The following is a 16801-nucleotide window of genomic DNA, read 5'->3' on the forward strand; positions in this document are numbered from 1 at the left end:
TGGAATTACTTAAGGTTAAAATTTTTTTTTTTTGATTTTTCCCCTCAAGAAGGCCCTCACTGGGTATTTTAAATGTTTTAAAAGAACTATTGTGCTCACCTTGAACGGTCAGGAAAGTTGATGAAGAAACTTCTCCTACACTGTTCTCAGCCTTGCAGATATATTCTCCGCTGTCATTGATGTCAACCTGCGTGAAAACCAGTGTAGCAACGTTGTTCTTAAAATGCATTTTGCAGGTGGCAGTGGGCCTCAGCTTTGTGTCACCTTTATACCAGGAGACTCCAATTTCAGGAGTTCCAGCAAGCTGGCATTGTAGAGAGGCAGAGTCACCAACCGTCACCTTCACAGGCTCCAACTGCTTGACAAAATATGGTGGTTCTGCAGCAAAAAAGATAAACAGCCATGAAGGACTGGTCAGGACCACTGCCAGGGTACGAGGCTGTGAATGTGCAGTCAGAACAAACCTAGTATCAGGATCTGGGCCGAGCAGGAATCCTTGCCGGAAGCGTTTTCGATGTAGCAGTTGTACTGCCCTGAATCCTCAACAATGCTGCTCAGAACTTCTAGGATCGCTGATTTTTCAGTTGTGGTGATATTACATCGCTGGGAAGCAGTGACATTTATGCCATTTTTCTTCCATGTAACAGAGATTGGAGGAGTTCCAGAGAAGGTCCCTTCTAGGATTAGAGGTTTGCCTTTCTCTATGCTGTAATCATTGAGTCTCTTCACAAATATGGCTGGGGCTGTGTGAACAAATTGATAAAACAAAATCAAACATACACACTCACATACACACACACACACACACACACACACACACACACACACACACACATACACACATAGCCAGGCACAGCACATCTGATGGCCACATAACTGTCAGTTGTGTAACAGAATACCAAACCAACCTTTTACAAAGAGATGTGTTGTACAGGAAGCCCTGCCAGCCTCATTGCTAACTATGCAGGTGTATTCTCCACTCTGGGATGTATCCACATCAAACAGCTCCAGTTCAGCCACCGAGTCCTGCAGAGACACGTTGCACCTGGCCCCAGGTACAAGCTCACTGCTACCTTTGAACCAGCTGACAGTGAAAGGAGGTGTGCCTTTGACAATGCTTGTGAATGTGACATTGCTGCCAGTTAAGACATCCATCGGGTCAGGCTTCTGAACGAAAGACGGAGGCTCTAAAGAAAGAAAGCACAAGTTGGGAGATGTTTAATGTTGGCAGACATTGATGGCTCAGTCCCTTGTGTGGTGCAGCTGTATGTTACTGTGTTTTGGACTGACCTCGTACAGTCAGAGGGGCACTACACTCATCAGAGCCCGCCACATTGGTAGCTATGCATGTGTAGTCACCAGCGTCGGCTTCCTCCAGCATGTTCACCGTCAGGGCACAGGTGTTATCTGTCAGTGTGGTCTGGTACTTCCGGCCACTGCTGATCTCATTCCCGTCATGGAACCACAGGACAGAGATTGGGGGTGACCCGTACACTTTGCACTCCATCACCACGGAGGAGCCGGACAGGCCATTCGTCTCTTTCAGTTTTCTTGTGAATGAAGGAGGGATGATTCGATCTGAGAAGGACAAGAACGAACAGAGCAAGGGGGCGTCAGTTATAAAATGGCTCGGAGAGAATTGACCCTTTGATGGGACATCCCCAGATCTGTCTGGCTCTTTTGAAAGATTCCCTAAGTGCTGCCCATAGGATTATGCAAGGTGAAGCCTAGAGAGTAAGTATGTATAAGCTGGCTTCATGGGGGGTGGTCTGCTCTTTTTTGCTGTAATGAGTCCTTTGTAGTGACTTTTCTAGGGAAGTACTTTTATCCCCGCCCACCGTCTGAGCACAGGTTTTACTTTACAATACTCTCAGAGATTCTTCCCAAAGAAAGGGATGCGACTTTGGTGGCTGGCTTCTATTGGTCCGAGTCCTCTGCCTCTGACCCTGCTGCATCCGATGATGTAAGATGCACGCTGCATTGTGAAGATGGGGCTTCTCTCCATCTAGGACAACTGTGGCCCTCACTGCCATAAAGGTGAATAAACCAGCCACCAACCTGAGACTTGAATGGAGACCTTGCAGCTGTCTTTACCGACAGGATTTTGCACTTCAAAACTGTACACCCCGCTGTCACCAGGTGCCACGTTGATGATCTTGAGGCCTGCCACTTTGTTGAAGAAGCTTATTTTGTATTTGTTGTCACTTGTGAGCTCCTTTCCGTCCTTAAACCACTTGGTACTGAGCTCAGGTGTGCCAGCTACCGTACACTCCAAGGTACAGGTGTCTCCTGTGGTCACCTTAATAGATTCTGGCTTTTCCATAATTGCAGCAGGCTCTGAAAGAGGTGGAAACCACACCATCATTTAAAGTAAAACTGAAGAAAGAAACTAGAGGAGGCACAGACCTGCGTGCACTTCCGGTATTCATGAGGACACCCTCTTTACTAACCGAGCACTGACAGTGTAGCATAGCACTCCTGCATCCCAGCGTCATTTTTGATCTGGCAGGTGTATTTTCCAGCATTGGCTGGTTCTGCTCTTGAAAACTGGAGGGTTGCAATGTTTTCAGAATAAGAAATCCATATGTTGTCACTTTCTCTAACAATTTCCCCTTTGTCTTTGAACCACGCCACTGAAATTGGCTCAGCGCCTTCAATTGTTGTCTGCAGCTGGATTTCTTTGCCAATGATGGTAGAAATGTCACTGAGTTTCTTCACAAATTGTGGTGGTGCTGAGGAGGGGAAACAGGGAGACAGTGCTTCAACAAGTATAGGACTGATAAGTGTATCCTTGACATTATGAATGTGAGAAATCATCTTTGTGGTAATGTATCATCAGCAATATATAATTGTTTTATTTATATACATATATACATATATATTTATCTATATAGAAATGTAGTTAGAAATGCATGTATACATATGATATATATATTATATATATACACACACTATATGCATATATATGTACATATATGTATATGTATATGTGTATATATATATATGTGTATATATATATATAAAATTTTAGTTAGTTAAAGAAAGGAAGTAGACAGGTAGACAGGGCATGGGAGTTTTGGATAGAATAGATTGTTAGGGATAAAAATAAACACCACACAATAACCAAGGTGGGGACACAGTATTAAAATTAGAAGGAGACCAGTAAGTCGATGAGAATGAAATGGCTCTTACCTTTCAGAGTGACAGAACCCACACAGGTGTCACTCCCGACATCATTTGTGGCTTTGCACTGGTATTCCCCGATGTCTGCTGTGTCTACGTTCAGGATGTGGATACTGGTGAGCAAATTCTCAGACATAATCTTGTACTTCTTCCCACTCCTGAGTTCTCTCTTGTCTTTGTGCCAAGAAACTTGAAAGGGAGGTGTCCCCTGAAGCTCACATTCAAGATGAACATCAGCTCCTTTAAGTGTCTCAACGGGAAAAGGCTTTTTGCGGAACACGGGTGGTTCTAGGATTGGGGGCGGGGTGGGAGGAGAGAAAATTCGGATGAGCTTCATATTTGGACAAGGGTAAGAATTAGCTTTCTACTCCATTGGAATCCCCTCCCGCCTTTTTATTGTATCCTGGAAAGTTTTAAAAACATCATCAGGAGGAAAATAAAACTGAGAATGTAGTGAACTGTAGAGGAGCTGAACTGCAGAGTAGGGGCGGAGCGAAGTCTGACCTTTAACCTTCAGGGAGGTGCTGCTGCTGGCGCTCCCTGCTGCGTTGCGAGCCTCACAGGTATAGTCCCCACTGTCTTCCACACTGAGACTGTGCATCTCCAGGATGGCCACTGAGTCCTCGAATGACATTCTGAATTTACTGCTTTCTTGAATTTCCACCTCATCCTTATACCACAAAACCTTGATTTCTGGAGACCCGCCTATTTTGCATTCGTATCTTGTAGACTCATCCTGCTTCACAATCCGTGATTGGTCTAGCTTCTTAATGAACCTGGGGGGTTCTAAGGAACCACAAGGAAAAGCAGAAGGCAAGGGACAGAAAAGACAGGCGTGTTACAAGACCGGGTGAAAGAAGAAATGTGTCAGAGTAGACTTCATCTACAGGAGACGAGTTCATTTGATGTAGTTTAAGGAAGGCTAATTGAGTGATATCTGAGCAGAAAATCCCTACGTGAATTAAGTTTACATTTGTGAATGCCTATAACTGTGGCTAGAGGAAGGAGGAGAAGGCCATGCTCTCTATGTGCAGCCCGCTTCCCAGAAGCAGAATTATCTGTAGGCCTGAGCCCACAGGCAACACCTCAGAAACCCTCTTGAGGTTCACAGGAGGGAGAGACTGACTGCCCTGTGTGTTTTGAGTCTAGGTGAAGTTATAGCTTCAAAGGTCTTCATTCTGTAGCATACACAGCCAGGGCAAAGGGGAATCATCTATCTAAAGATTTTAAAGTACAGTTATCTCTCATATGCCTTCAATAGATAGAGCCCTTCAATTTCCATCGTTTCCCTGAAGTGAGTAAGAACAATGTTCTTAAATATTCATACTCACAGGTAAAATGGTTAGTTGTCTCACAGTGCAAAAAGGTCTTGACACTAATCTGAATTTTAAGATAATTATGAGCTACTGCTCCAAGAAGCTTAAAAATACCAAAATTGATTAGACAGCAGTCTAAGCTGGAAAATCTATACATCTTGATATTCAGCTGTGAAACACAATATATTCCTGCATAACATTGGGGGTTAAGATATTTACATCCTATGAGGCAGGCATACAGAAGGATATCTTAGCAATCTGGAGCCCTGCTTGGCTTCAGGTGCATACATACCGCTTTTCCAACAATGCACTTAGCAACCGGAGACTCCACCTATAACAAGCTGCATGTTCACTGCTCTTCAAACAAAGTCATGGTAACTTTGATCTAAGACTCCCTATCAGCTCTTAATCAACCTCCCTTTTTGTGGTCAAATGCACCCAGATATATATCTTGGAACTTGAGGCAGTGAGTCAATTCAGCCTTCATGGATTTGGGGTGCAAGTGAACTAAGGCAAATTGTGTCCTCAAAATGGATTTTTAGGAGAAATCCTTTATTTGTGACTATACATGGTTGGGCATGCATGGGATTAAAATTAAATGCGTCTCAGGAATGGCCATGCACACTATATTAGGGCTTACATAACCCAGGCCTATCAACCACAACAAAACTATCCATACCCCAGACCTAGCAACCAGATTTTCTTCTTCTTTCAGGCCCCATAGACAAAAGCTCTAAGCAGTGACCAGGCGGTTCCTGAGGAAATAGCACTCACTGTCACTGTCATCTTGCAGGATATCAAGCATGGACTTTTTCATGACCTTTGAACAAAACTCCACTTTGATACTTTGATATTTGTGTGTTTCTTCAATTCTTTGAAGAAGGTGCCAAGAACTTGGAAACTCCTGGTCTAGATGGCAGGCCTCAGTAATGCTTAGTCCCCTGACTTCTGCTATTTCTGAAGCATAGCTGGTAGTGGAAAATAAGTTAGCCATACAGTTGACCTGATTCTTCTTGAAATACTTGGTAGTTTGGGGGTGGTGCTATGTTTCAGAGGGTGACAGATTCATTAACTTACTATACTGTAGAAAATAGGTCCTTTGAAGTAATTAAATATTTTCCCCCTGATAACTTCTCAGACTAGACTTTTCATATAATTCTAGAGAAATGTTTGGTTCATTTTCTCCTTAGTTTTTGAAAATATATTTTCTGGTTAATATTTTTGTGATTTTCTACTTTAAAAACAAATTCAAGGTATTTTCCTATTTAGAAGATCCTGGATTCATTTGTGACCCCTCTGTTCCTCCCTCCCTCCCCTTTTCTTCCTTCTTTCCTTCCTTTTCTCATCTTATTTTGTATTATGATATTAGGGCTCCAACCTTGCATGTCCTTATACATGCTAAGCAAGCACTGTACCTTCTAGTTGTACCTCTAGCCCTCATTTGATGGTTTCTAATTACCAGACACACACACACACACACACACACACACATTTTTCAGGAATGTCATCCATCCACATTTCAAGACATAGATAAAGTGAAAGAGATCTTGACACTTCACTCTAAGGAGTACCTTGTACACCAAGTTGAGCAGAACAAGAGTCCTTTCCAGCAACGTTGCTCGCATAGCAGGTATATTGTCCAGCATCACCTTTGGCTACTTTGAGCACAGTCAGAGTGGCAGTATTTTCCACCAGAGTCATCTTGTAGTTGCCTCCAGGGCGAATCTCACGGTTATCTTTAGCCCAGGTGATTTTGATCGGTGCTGTTCCAGTGACATGACATTTAAAAGAACCACTTTCACCAAGAGCAAGGTCTACTGACACAGGCTTCAAGTCAAAGAACGGAGGCACTTCATGTTCTAGAAAGAATGAAGACCAACATGCTGAGGTCGGTTTCCATCCTCCAAGATTAGGAATAGAAACCAAACAGCACCAGTCCTTTGGTGGCCCAAGGAAGTGAAGCTGTACTGTGACAAAGAGGACAATATGATGAGCTGCCCAACTCACCTGAGAGAATGAGCTTGGCACTGGACGAAGCAGTCCCAAGAGGATTAGAAGCTGAACAATTATACTGACCAACGTGGCTCTGGTCGGTTTGCAAAATCTGAAGCGTGGCAACGTGATGAACAAAAGACATCTGCAAATTGGCATCATCTTTTAAAAGTTGGCCATCCTTGTACCAAGACACCTGAAGAGGTTCTGAGCCATTGATTCGACATTCAAAAGCAACTGGGAAGCCAAGAGTCTCATGGACATCTTTCAGCTTTCTCGCAAAGGAAGGTGGAAGTTTTCGCTCTGGAAAGACGTTATAGACAATCCTTATTTGTAACAGCATGTATCTATCCACCAAAAAAGCTCTCAATAAAATGCGTCTGTCAACACTCAGCAAGACTTATCAAGCAAAGCCATCATCACCTTTGATAACCAGCACGGCAGAAGAAGCAACAGCCCCCACACTGTTTTCGGCCTTGCAGGTGTACTCTCCCACATCACTGTGGTCCACCTTGTTGATGACTAAGGAGGCCACGTTGTTTTTGAATTGCATCTTATATGCAGGAGCTGACCGTAGCTTTGTATGTTCCTTATACCAAGAAATCCTGATCTCAGGGGTTCCATCCACTTTACACTGTAAAGTTGTGGGCTCTCCAATAGCTGCTTCCACATGTTCCAGGGGTTCAATAAAGTAAGGTGGCTCTACGGTACAAAGGATGGCAAGCAATCTGTTAACACCAACTCAAAGTGGTTCACAGGAAGAGACAACAATAGAAGAATGGTCAACACACCTAAGACGGACACAAGGGCTTCACAGATATCCTGTCCAGCTTCATTTTCTATCAGGCAAGCGTACTGTGCATAATCCTCTATTGTGCTCTCAAGAATTTCCAGGATGCTAGATTTTTCTGTTGTGGTAATGCCACAGTTGGGAGACTGTGAAATAGGATATTCATTTTTCATCCAGCTCACAGAGATAGGTGGTGTGCCAGAGTAAGTAGCCTCTAGAACGATGGGGCTACCCGTCTCCACACTGGTATCAGCCAACCTTTTCACAAAAGTGGCTGGTTCTGGAAGGAGAAAATATGAGGGTTGAGTTGTACCTTCAAATGGAGCATCGGAAGAATTTTAAGAAGTAATGGGTACTGGAGAAAAGAGTGAACCTTTCACAAAGAGATGCGTGGTACAGGAAGCGCTGCCAGCATCGTTGGTCACGAGGCAAGAATAATCTCCACTCTGCACCGGCTCCACCTCCAGGAGCTCCAGCTCAGTGACAAAGTCTTCTAAAGAAATGGTGCAAGCCTCCCCTGACACCAGCTCCCTGCTGCCCTTAAACCACTTGACCTTGAAGGGAGGGGTGCCTCTAATGACACTGGTGAATGTCAGGCTCATTCCAGGCAAAACTTCCACAGAGTCAGGAGTTTGTTCAAAAGACGGTGGTTCTAAAAAGCCCAGATGGGAGGGAGATGGAAAGAAAAGAGGTGTTTGTTACTTAAAGAAAAAGAAACTGAGATGGAAAAAATGAGGGCAAAGGCAGTTCTGGCTGGACAGTGGAGAGAGAAGCAGAGAGCATCCTTGTACACCGACCTTGGACAGTCAGAACTGCAGAGCTTTCATCCTGGCCGGCGACATTGGCAGCCACGCACGTGTATGCCCCAGTGTCAGCGGGCTCCAGGGAGCTCAGAGTCAGAGTACAGACGTTATCTGCGAAGCTGGACTGACATTTGGGGCTGCTAATGATCTCATTTCCATCAAGAAACCAGCCGACTGATATTGGGGCTGAGCCTGACACTCGACACTCCAAAACCACAGAAGCCCCAAGTGTGGCATTCGTGTCCTTCAGCCTTCTGACAAAGGATGGCGGAACAACTCGGTCTAGAGAAGAATAGTTGATATTTAGAAAGGAGCTTTCTTCTACTCCCACTCTGCTGGAGGGGTTCTCTCTATCAAGGCCTCTGCGTACTCACCTGAGACATGGACAGACACAGTGCAGCTGCTTTTGCCAACACTGTTTTCCACCTCAAAGCTGTATAAGCCCTTGTCATTCATTTCTGCAGAGGGGATCTTTAGGGAAGCCAGGTTTCTGACAAATGTAATGTGATGTCTGCTGCCTGAAGATAGTTCTCTACCATCTTTGAGCCACTTGGCTGAAAGTTCTGGAGTCCCAGCTACTACACACTCCAATGTGAAGGGATTTCCAGTTGTGACAGTCATGGGTTCTGGTTTCTCTACAATTCTGGCTGGTTCTAGAAGAAGAAAAAGCATATTGCTTTGAGAACGAATTCACCTTAGTCAGTAGATAGTTGAATAAGAGTCATTATCTTCAGGAAATGGTTATAGCACAATTGTCTCCTTTGTGTTCTGAGGCTCTGCTTCGCTACTAACCTAGGACAGTCAGGACTGCAGAACACTCTCGCATTCCAGCATCGTTTTTGATTTGGCACACATATTTTCCAGAATGTGATGCTTCTGGACTTCCCAGTTGGAGAGTTGCGATGTTATCAACGAAGGAAATCCTAATGTTTTCGCTCTCTCTGATGACTTCACCTTTATCTTTCAGCCAGACAACGGAAATTGGTTGGAAACCTTCTACCACAGCTTGTAACTCCACAGGATCCCCAATGAGGGTGGACACGTCACTGAGCTTTTTCACAAACCGTGGTGGTTCTAATGAAAGAAATGTGTGGTTAAGTGAAAGACGAGAAACATGCCGGCGTTAAGTTATTACTTGAGCAGGGACAGATCGAAGGAAGAAGCACACGCTTGTGTGTGTCTATGTATACAAACCTTTGAACTTGACCGTGCAAGCACATGTGTCACTTCCCACCTCATTAGTGGCTTTGCAGTGATATTCCCCTATGTCAGGGGCTTCCAGATTAAAGATATGAAGACTTGTGTCAAAATTTTTGGAGGTGATTTTAAATTTCTTGCTGCTCCGCACTTGCTTCCGATCTTTAACCCACACCACCTCAAAGGGGGGTGTTCCCGAAATTTCACACTGCAGGATCACATCAGAACCTTTGAGGGCTCCGACTGGAGGAGGCTTCTGGGTAAAGACAGGAGGTGCTACCAGAAGGAAGGAAAGAAGATGAGCAATGAGAGCAACTGTTTAACCAAAGAGAAGAAATCTACAGACTTTTAGAAGCTAGAGATACTAGCTATGAATAAGAGATTATTAAGAATGACTGGTATGAATAATGGCAACACACACTGACACATGACGATTCATAAAACATACACTTAAGAGTTGTAAGATTTTTAGATCTGGATCTTACAAGTTCACTGAGTGAGTCTATGATGAAAAGTTAGATGTAAACTGGTCTCACAAACTCCTGAGGAATACTAGGTTTTACCTAGCCATTAGAAATCCTCAGGCTTAAGTCCAGCCTGATCCCATTTCTGGATATTTGGACAGCCCAAGACCTGGAACCCACAGGAGTCCACCGAGGACAAGGGAGGCTGCAGAAGAGGGGTCTAACCTTTCACTTTCAGGGCTGTGCTGCAGCTGGCGTCACCAACGCCATTGTGAGCTTCACAGATGTAGTCCCCAGTGTCCTCAGCACTGGCTTCATTGATGGTTAGCAGGGCCACAGAATTCACGAAGGACATGTTGTATTTCCAGCTTTCATGAAGTTCGCTGTCATTCCGGAACCACACAACTTTGATCTCTGGGGAGCCACTTATCTTACATTCCAGTTGGATGGATTCTCCCTGCTTCGCAACTTTTGAAGCATCTAATTTCTTAATAAACTTGGGAGGTTCTATTAAACCAAAGGAAACAGTCAGTAATGCATAATCATGTGTTGAAAGAGTTTATCTTTATGGTTGAGAATCTCCAAAGTTCACATTTTTAACAGACTTATTATTGAGAATGAACTTTCTAATGATTTCATGCTAAAATAAGTTATTTTTTCCTATTAAGTAATTTAAAATATTTATCAGAGAATTTAGTTGATATATTGCAGCATGGATATTAAATGTTAATCAAGTAATGTTAAATCAAGATGTTATATAACAAGAAATGATGAAAAGGAAGAACAAATCATTGAAATCATAGTCAACAAAATTCAATGAAAGAATTCTCACTTAATAGACAATATAAAGAGAAGGCAAAACTTTGGTTAGGGTTTCTCCAACAAGTAGGCATCAATTCAAATACGATTATTAGTTTAACTCAAAAATTTAAAAACTCAAAATAGCTGAAAATGGTGTCTCACATCTGTAATCCTAGCTCCCAGGAGGCTTTCTATGAGTTACAAGCCAGCATGGACTATATAGTAAGACAGTGTCTCAAAAACAAAACAAAAACAAACAAGGCAAAAGACAACTACTTTCTCATCTTTGGCACTACCGAGAGATTGAACCCACAGCTTCACACATGTGAGGCAAATGCTGAGTTACAGCACCAGCCTCAAAACAGAAAACCTAAAGACACTTAGAGGACAGCAGCACAAGCACATGAAATAACAAATCTTGGAAAACACTCTGCCATGATACCTTTCACACTAAGCTGAGCAGAGCACATGTCCTTGCCAACGTCATTGGTGGCTTGACAAGTGTATTGACCAGAGTCTCCTTTGCCCACTTTAAGAATCCTCAGATGGGGAGTGTTGCCCACACACGTGATAGTATAGTTTCCTCCAGGTCGGATTTCCTTGTTATCTTTTGACCAAGTGACTCTCATCGGCTGAGCACCAGTCACATGACATTCAAAATCTGCACTTTCTCCAGCAATAACATCAATTGATACTGGCTTGATATCAAAGAAGGGTGATTTCTTAGGTTCTGGAAGATTAAAGGAAAAGGTAATGTATATGTATATATATATATATATATATATATATATATATATATATATATATGTGTGTGTGTGTGTGTGTGTGTATACATACGCGCGTGTGTGTGTGTATATATATATATATATATATATATATATATATATATATACACTTTTGGCTGTCAGTTGTTTTTGTCTTCACAATTAAATAAAAAAATCAGGGTTTATGAAGAGAAAGATGGCATGAGCACAAACCTCTTGCTGTTAGTCTAGCAGTAGATGATGCTGTGCCAAGTGGATTGGAAGCTGAGCATGAATACTGGCCAGAGTGACTCAGGTCAGTTTGCAGAATTTTTAATGTTGCCACATTATCCACAAATGACATCTGTAGATTTTCGTCATCTCTTAAAAGGATCCCATCTCTATACCAGCACACTTGGATGGGTGCAGAGCCATTTAGTCGACAAGTGAGTGTAACTGGTAACCCAACAGTTTGCTCAATGTCCTTTAACTGTCTTGCAAAGGAAGGCGGGAGCTGGCGCTCTGTAGGAAGACAAGTTACACGGAGGCATTAGTGGATAAAGTGAGAAAATTCCCGTAAAGATAAAAGAGTTGATGAGGGGAAAGCAACTTTCTCAATGTCTAAGGCCAAGCCATCACCTTGGATTCTGAAGATGGTCTTGGAGGCTGCCGTTCCGATGCTGTTCTCTGCCATGCATGTGTACTCGCCGCTGTCATTGATGCTTACTTTATTAAACACAAGCGTGGCCACATTGTTTGTAAAGTAGGTCCTGTATTCTGGAGTTGATCTTAACTTGGTGTCTCCTTTGAACCAAGATACTGTAATTTCTGGTGTCCCAGCAACTTGGCATTGCAAGGAAACTGAGTCTCCAACAGATGCCTCCAGAGGTTCTAATTCCGTAACAAAATATGGTGGTTCTAAAGAAGAAAGGCCTACAGTCAGCCAAAGGAATCTCAGAAGAGCAAAGAACCCACCCCGTGTATCTGATAAATCCAAAATTCTTAGGAGGGTAATATAACACACCTAATGTAGATACAAGAGCATCACAAGCATCCTTTCCTGCCTCGTTTTCAATCTCACAGGAGTAGTGCCCTGCATCTCCCTTGGTGCTGCTCAGAATCTCCAGGATGCATGTTTTCTCCGTGGTAACAATGTTGCATCTTTCAGATGGAGTTATGACAACACCGTCTTTTTTCCAGGTGACAGAAATTGGAAGTGTCCCAGTATAGGTGCCCTCCAGAATTATAGACTTCCCTGGTTCTACAGAGTGATCACTCAACTTCTTTACAAACGTGGCTGGTTCTGATAAGTGACAAACATTGCAGTTAGACACATCATAAAGCCATAGAAATGCCAGTAATCAAGGAAGGGGAGAGAGTGTGTTTGGCAAACCTTTCACAAAGAGACGTGTGGTGCATGATGCTTGGCCGGCATTGTTAGAAACCACGCAGGTGTATTCTCCACTCTGGGATATGTCAATATTAAATAATTCCAGTTCTGCCACAGTGTCTTCAAAATAGATATTGCACCTGTCTCCTTTCACCAGTTCTCTGGCACCCCTAAACCAGCCAACCTTGAATGGAGGGGTTCCTCTGATAACACTTGTGAAGGTTATGTTTTTGCCCGGAAGGACTTCCAGGGGTTCAGGTTCTTTCACAAAAGAGGGCGGCTCTACACAGACATAGAAGACAATGGAAGGATCCACTTACTTTCAATTTTGAATAAGAAATGAAGAGTACTTTAGATGTGTGTCAATCTGGACATATGCCCAGAGAGGAATTTTTAATACATGTCATGCAAAATTGACTGTGTATCACTGACCTTGTACAGTCAACACTGCTCGACATTCATCTGACCCAGCCACGTTAGCAGCCACACATGTGTAACTGCCCATATCCGATGACTCCAAAGAATTCAATTGCAATGTGCAAACGTTATCTGAGAATGTTGTTTGGTACTTTGCTCCACTGACAATCTTAGTCTTCTCATGAAACCAGGCAATAGAGATAGGAGACGATCCAGCTACTTTACATTCTAAGATGCAAGAGGTGCCCAGGACACCACCAGTATCCTTCAGTCTTCTTGTGAAAGAGGGAGGGACCATTCGGTCTGCATGAGGGAAGACACATGATTTGTGGTGACTTGAAAGGACAGAAGAGACATGAAAGAAGGAAAGTTCATAAGAGAAATGTGCATATGTGAGCAGATGCAAATGCCAGAACTAACCTGACACATCAACCACAGCCGTGCAACTGCTTTTTCCAACGTTGTTCTGAACCTGGAATGTGTAGGTACCTGCATCTTCCTTTTCAACTGAGAGAATTTTTAAGGAAGAGATTTTGTTGTAGAAGCTAAATTTGTGTTTTTGGCTGCTGGTCAAGAGTTTTCCATCCTTATACCACTCAACAGACAGCTCCGGAGTGCCAGCCACCTTACACTCTAGGGCACACGTTTCTCCCACGGTCACCGTCATGGACCCTGCTTTCTCTACAATGACTGCAGGCTCTGAAACAAAACATGAGATGCATCTTTGAAAACCTAGCCCTTCCTTTCCCTGCATCTCTTCTATGAATTGCCCTAAGATGATTTCTCCCAGTGATGATTACATCATCATCTATCTTGGCTTTAAAATGTGATTCCATAATTCTATGCATTCTTAAAATTATTTGCATTCATTAAAAACATACTTGGGCATTATTCAACTCCAAACCATTTTAGGCAATGTTCACCAGACAATCTGTCTTTTAAAAGGTACAAATTATATTTCTTTTGTGAGTGCACATGTGCACTTGCTAGGGGTAGACGCCATGGAATGCATGTGGAGGCCAGAGCTTCAAATTGGTCCCAGGGATTGAACTGGTGTCCTCAGGCATGATGTCATCCACTGAGCCATCTCACTTGGCCCCAGATAATGTGTTTTGATTTACCCTTGACCCTCTTTAGAGCAGAGGGTCCCTGTTAAATGAGTTACTTGGCATTTTTTCCTCTGTGCTAAGTTGCTAGAGAAGGTAGTTTGAAAGATCTCTTTCTTTCTGATCACTGGATTAAAATTTAATATGCCCAATGATGACAGTGCATATCTTTCCTTTGAACATTGATGTTTTGTCAGCTTAGCCACTACTATAATATAGTAGTATACGTAAGAATAGAAGGGTTCTAAGTGGTTCACATTGAAACAAGAGATACTCAGGATATTTGCTCCCCATAAAGAAAAGCAGTGCACACACAATAAAAGAGCTAGCTACCATTTGCTAGAATCAAGGGAATCAGAAAAGGCTTAAGATCAATTGGGCTTTTCCCCCTAAGGCTTCCAAAAAGTGCGGCTAAATATGGTTCCAGGAGAAATTCAGAACAATAAGATTGCATGGAAGTCATCCCAGTGATTGCCCCCAAGTGCTAACAGGGGACTGCTGTACCTAAGACAGTCAACGTGGCCATGTTTTCCCTCATTCCACCGTCATTCTTGACTTGGCAAATGTACTTCCCAGCATTAGCTGGCTCCGCTTTAGCAAACTGCAGAGTCGCAACGTTGTTGATGAAAGAAATTTTAATGTTCTCGCTCTCTCTGATCACTTCCTCTTTCTCTTTAAGCCACTGGACAGAAATGGGCTGGGCACCTTCTATGGATGCTTGCAGCTCAGCAGGCTCACCAGCCACCACCGTAAGGCTGTTCAGCTTGGAAATGAATTTTGGTGGTTCTGAACAGGAAAAGATGAACAGAGATTGCTTAAAAAGCTTCCCAGGTAATGGAAGAGAGGACAGGCTGAGCATTTGACACATGCCTGCTATTTCTGCCATGCACAGAAACCGTGCTTACCTTTTAGCTTTATAGCACAAATGCAAGTGTCACTGCCCACTTCATTCTGTGCTTTGCAGTGGTATTCGCCAATGTCTGTAGATTCCACATTGAGGATGTGAATGCTAGCATGGAAATTCTTAGATGCGATCTTGTACTTCTTGCTGCTTCGGAGCTGGCGCTTGTCCTTGTACCACACCACCTCAAATGGCGGCGTTCCTGAAAGCTCACATTCAAGACTAACTTCAGTGTTCTTAAGGGTTTCTACTACAGGCGGGAAGCTGCTAAAAACAGGTGGTTCTGTAAAAAACAAGGATGTCTCATGAATTGGGCTATTTGATTTCCTCGGGTGAAAAAAGGTTTTCTATTTTTCAATCAGAAGTATCGTTTAAGATGTTATTATATATAGGCAGCACTATCACTTTTATAAGCTTTTATAAGATAATCAGCTGGTTAAGTGGAGAGCCAAGATACATCTTAGAGGTCACAGTTGAGAAATTCAATGTGCTGATTATTTTGGAGTGTAAAGACTAATATAGAATTTATAAAAGAACAAACATATCAATAAATAAGAATTTTATGAACTATGGAATTTTTGCCTTTAGAAAATAAAAAAGAAGGTCATTTATGCTTTACAACAGAGGTCCCCAAAAGTCACAATAACAGGTATGATCTGAGTCTTCCATTGCAGGAAATAGTTATTGTAATAATTAACCCACATGAAGAAGTTTGAGCATTATGGCAAAGCATGCTAGGAGATAGCTGTAGAAAATACTGGCATTATTTGCACCACAGTAGAGTCATGTTCTTAAAGATAGGAGCTGATTCTTGAGAAAGAAGAAAAATATTAATGTTATTTTAAAGATGTAATATTAAAAACCTATATTCCTTATACATTGCATCACTATGGTTCAGACCATACTAAGGATGCTGATGTTGTTGTAATGTGATTGAAATGCAAAGATTAATTTAAAAATTTCCTATTTATTTTTATACATATGTTTTGAAATATCTAACTCAATGCTTGGTCACTGTATCAGGTGATCAGAATAATAGCATTAGAATTATAAGAAAAATATCTCAAAATGACCACCACCATGTAAAATAAACTTAACAGGAAAGGACATTCAATGAAGGACATATGTCTATATTGGGGAAATATTCTGACTTTGAGATAGAAACCAAGAGAGCAATGAAGAAGCCATGAGACTCAGGGGAGAAGGTGATAGGTTTCTACAAATGAGAAAAAGAAAGATATTTCTACCTTTTACTATAAGCTTGGTACTGCAGCTGGTGCTGCCAGCAGGATTCTGAGCCTCACAGATAAAATCTCCACTGTCCTCTGTCCCAAGGCTGTTCATCTGTATGACCGCCACTGAGTCAATGAAAGTCATCTGGTATTTATCGCTGGCTGTGAGCTCGTGTTCATTTCTATACCACACAACTTGTATTTCTGGAGATCCAGTAATCTTGCATTCCAATCGTGCAGTGTCACCGGCTTTTACTATTTTGGAAGCTTCTAATTTCTTTACAAACTTCGGTGGTTCTAAACAGTCAGGAAGAGGGAAATTATGAAAGAAGAGCAGTGAATCACAAAAGTCCAATTAGGTAATGTGTAGAAAAGGGAAAGACAGACCAAGATCTGTGAAATCTACTCTACTGAGTTAGAAAGCTGCATTGCCACAGAGTACAGAAACAATGGAGGCACGGGGCAG

The 16801-nt window shown here is 42.5% G+C and overlaps 1 protein-coding gene across 21 annotated transcripts in view; it reads right to left on the minus strand.

Annotated features, from left to right (window-relative positions):
- Nucleotides 1-16801, minus strand: part of Ttn (titin) — a 269568-nt gene that overhangs the window by 173140 nt on the left and 79627 nt on the right. For all 21 annotated transcript variants that reach the window (XM_031370735.1, XM_031370732.1, XM_031370730.1 and 18 more), the window contains 28 exons: nucleotides 16351-16632; nucleotides 15108-15386; nucleotides 14707-14988; nucleotides 13517-13795; nucleotides 13112-13399; nucleotides 12683-12961; nucleotides 12314-12592; nucleotides 11929-12207; nucleotides 11524-11811; nucleotides 10989-11276; nucleotides 9971-10252; nucleotides 9279-9557; nucleotides 8877-9158; nucleotides 8459-8737; nucleotides 8079-8366; nucleotides 7655-7933; nucleotides 7283-7561; nucleotides 6915-7193; nucleotides 6507-6794; nucleotides 6071-6358; nucleotides 3688-3969; nucleotides 3193-3471; nucleotides 2451-2732; nucleotides 2059-2337; nucleotides 1291-1578; nucleotides 909-1187; nucleotides 465-743; nucleotides 100-378 (listed from right to left, as the gene is read on the minus strand). In XM_031370735.1, coding sequence (XP_031226595.1) covers nucleotides 100-378; nucleotides 465-743; nucleotides 909-1187; nucleotides 1291-1578; nucleotides 2059-2337; nucleotides 2451-2732; nucleotides 3193-3471; nucleotides 3688-3969; nucleotides 6071-6358; nucleotides 6507-6794; nucleotides 6915-7193; nucleotides 7283-7561; nucleotides 7655-7933; nucleotides 8079-8366; nucleotides 8459-8737; nucleotides 8877-9158; nucleotides 9279-9557; nucleotides 9971-10252; nucleotides 10989-11276; nucleotides 11524-11811; nucleotides 11929-12207; nucleotides 12314-12592; nucleotides 12683-12961; nucleotides 13112-13399; nucleotides 13517-13795; nucleotides 14707-14988; nucleotides 15108-15386; nucleotides 16351-16632 — 7893 coding nt within the window. The remainder of the gene's footprint in view (nucleotides 1-99; nucleotides 379-464; nucleotides 744-908; nucleotides 1188-1290; nucleotides 1579-2058; nucleotides 2338-2450; nucleotides 2733-3192; nucleotides 3472-3687; nucleotides 3970-6070; nucleotides 6359-6506; nucleotides 6795-6914; nucleotides 7194-7282; nucleotides 7562-7654; nucleotides 7934-8078; nucleotides 8367-8458; nucleotides 8738-8876; nucleotides 9159-9278; nucleotides 9558-9970; nucleotides 10253-10988; nucleotides 11277-11523; nucleotides 11812-11928; nucleotides 12208-12313; nucleotides 12593-12682; nucleotides 12962-13111; nucleotides 13400-13516; nucleotides 13796-14706; nucleotides 14989-15107; nucleotides 15387-16350; nucleotides 16633-16801) is intronic.

Source organism: Mastomys coucha, unplaced genomic scaffold (genome assembly GCF_008632895.1).
Source record: "Mastomys coucha isolate ucsf_1 unplaced genomic scaffold, UCSF_Mcou_1 pScaffold15, whole genome shotgun sequence".
In the NCBI taxonomy this organism is placed as follows: Eukaryota; Metazoa; Chordata; class Mammalia; order Rodentia; family Muridae; genus Mastomys; species Mastomys coucha.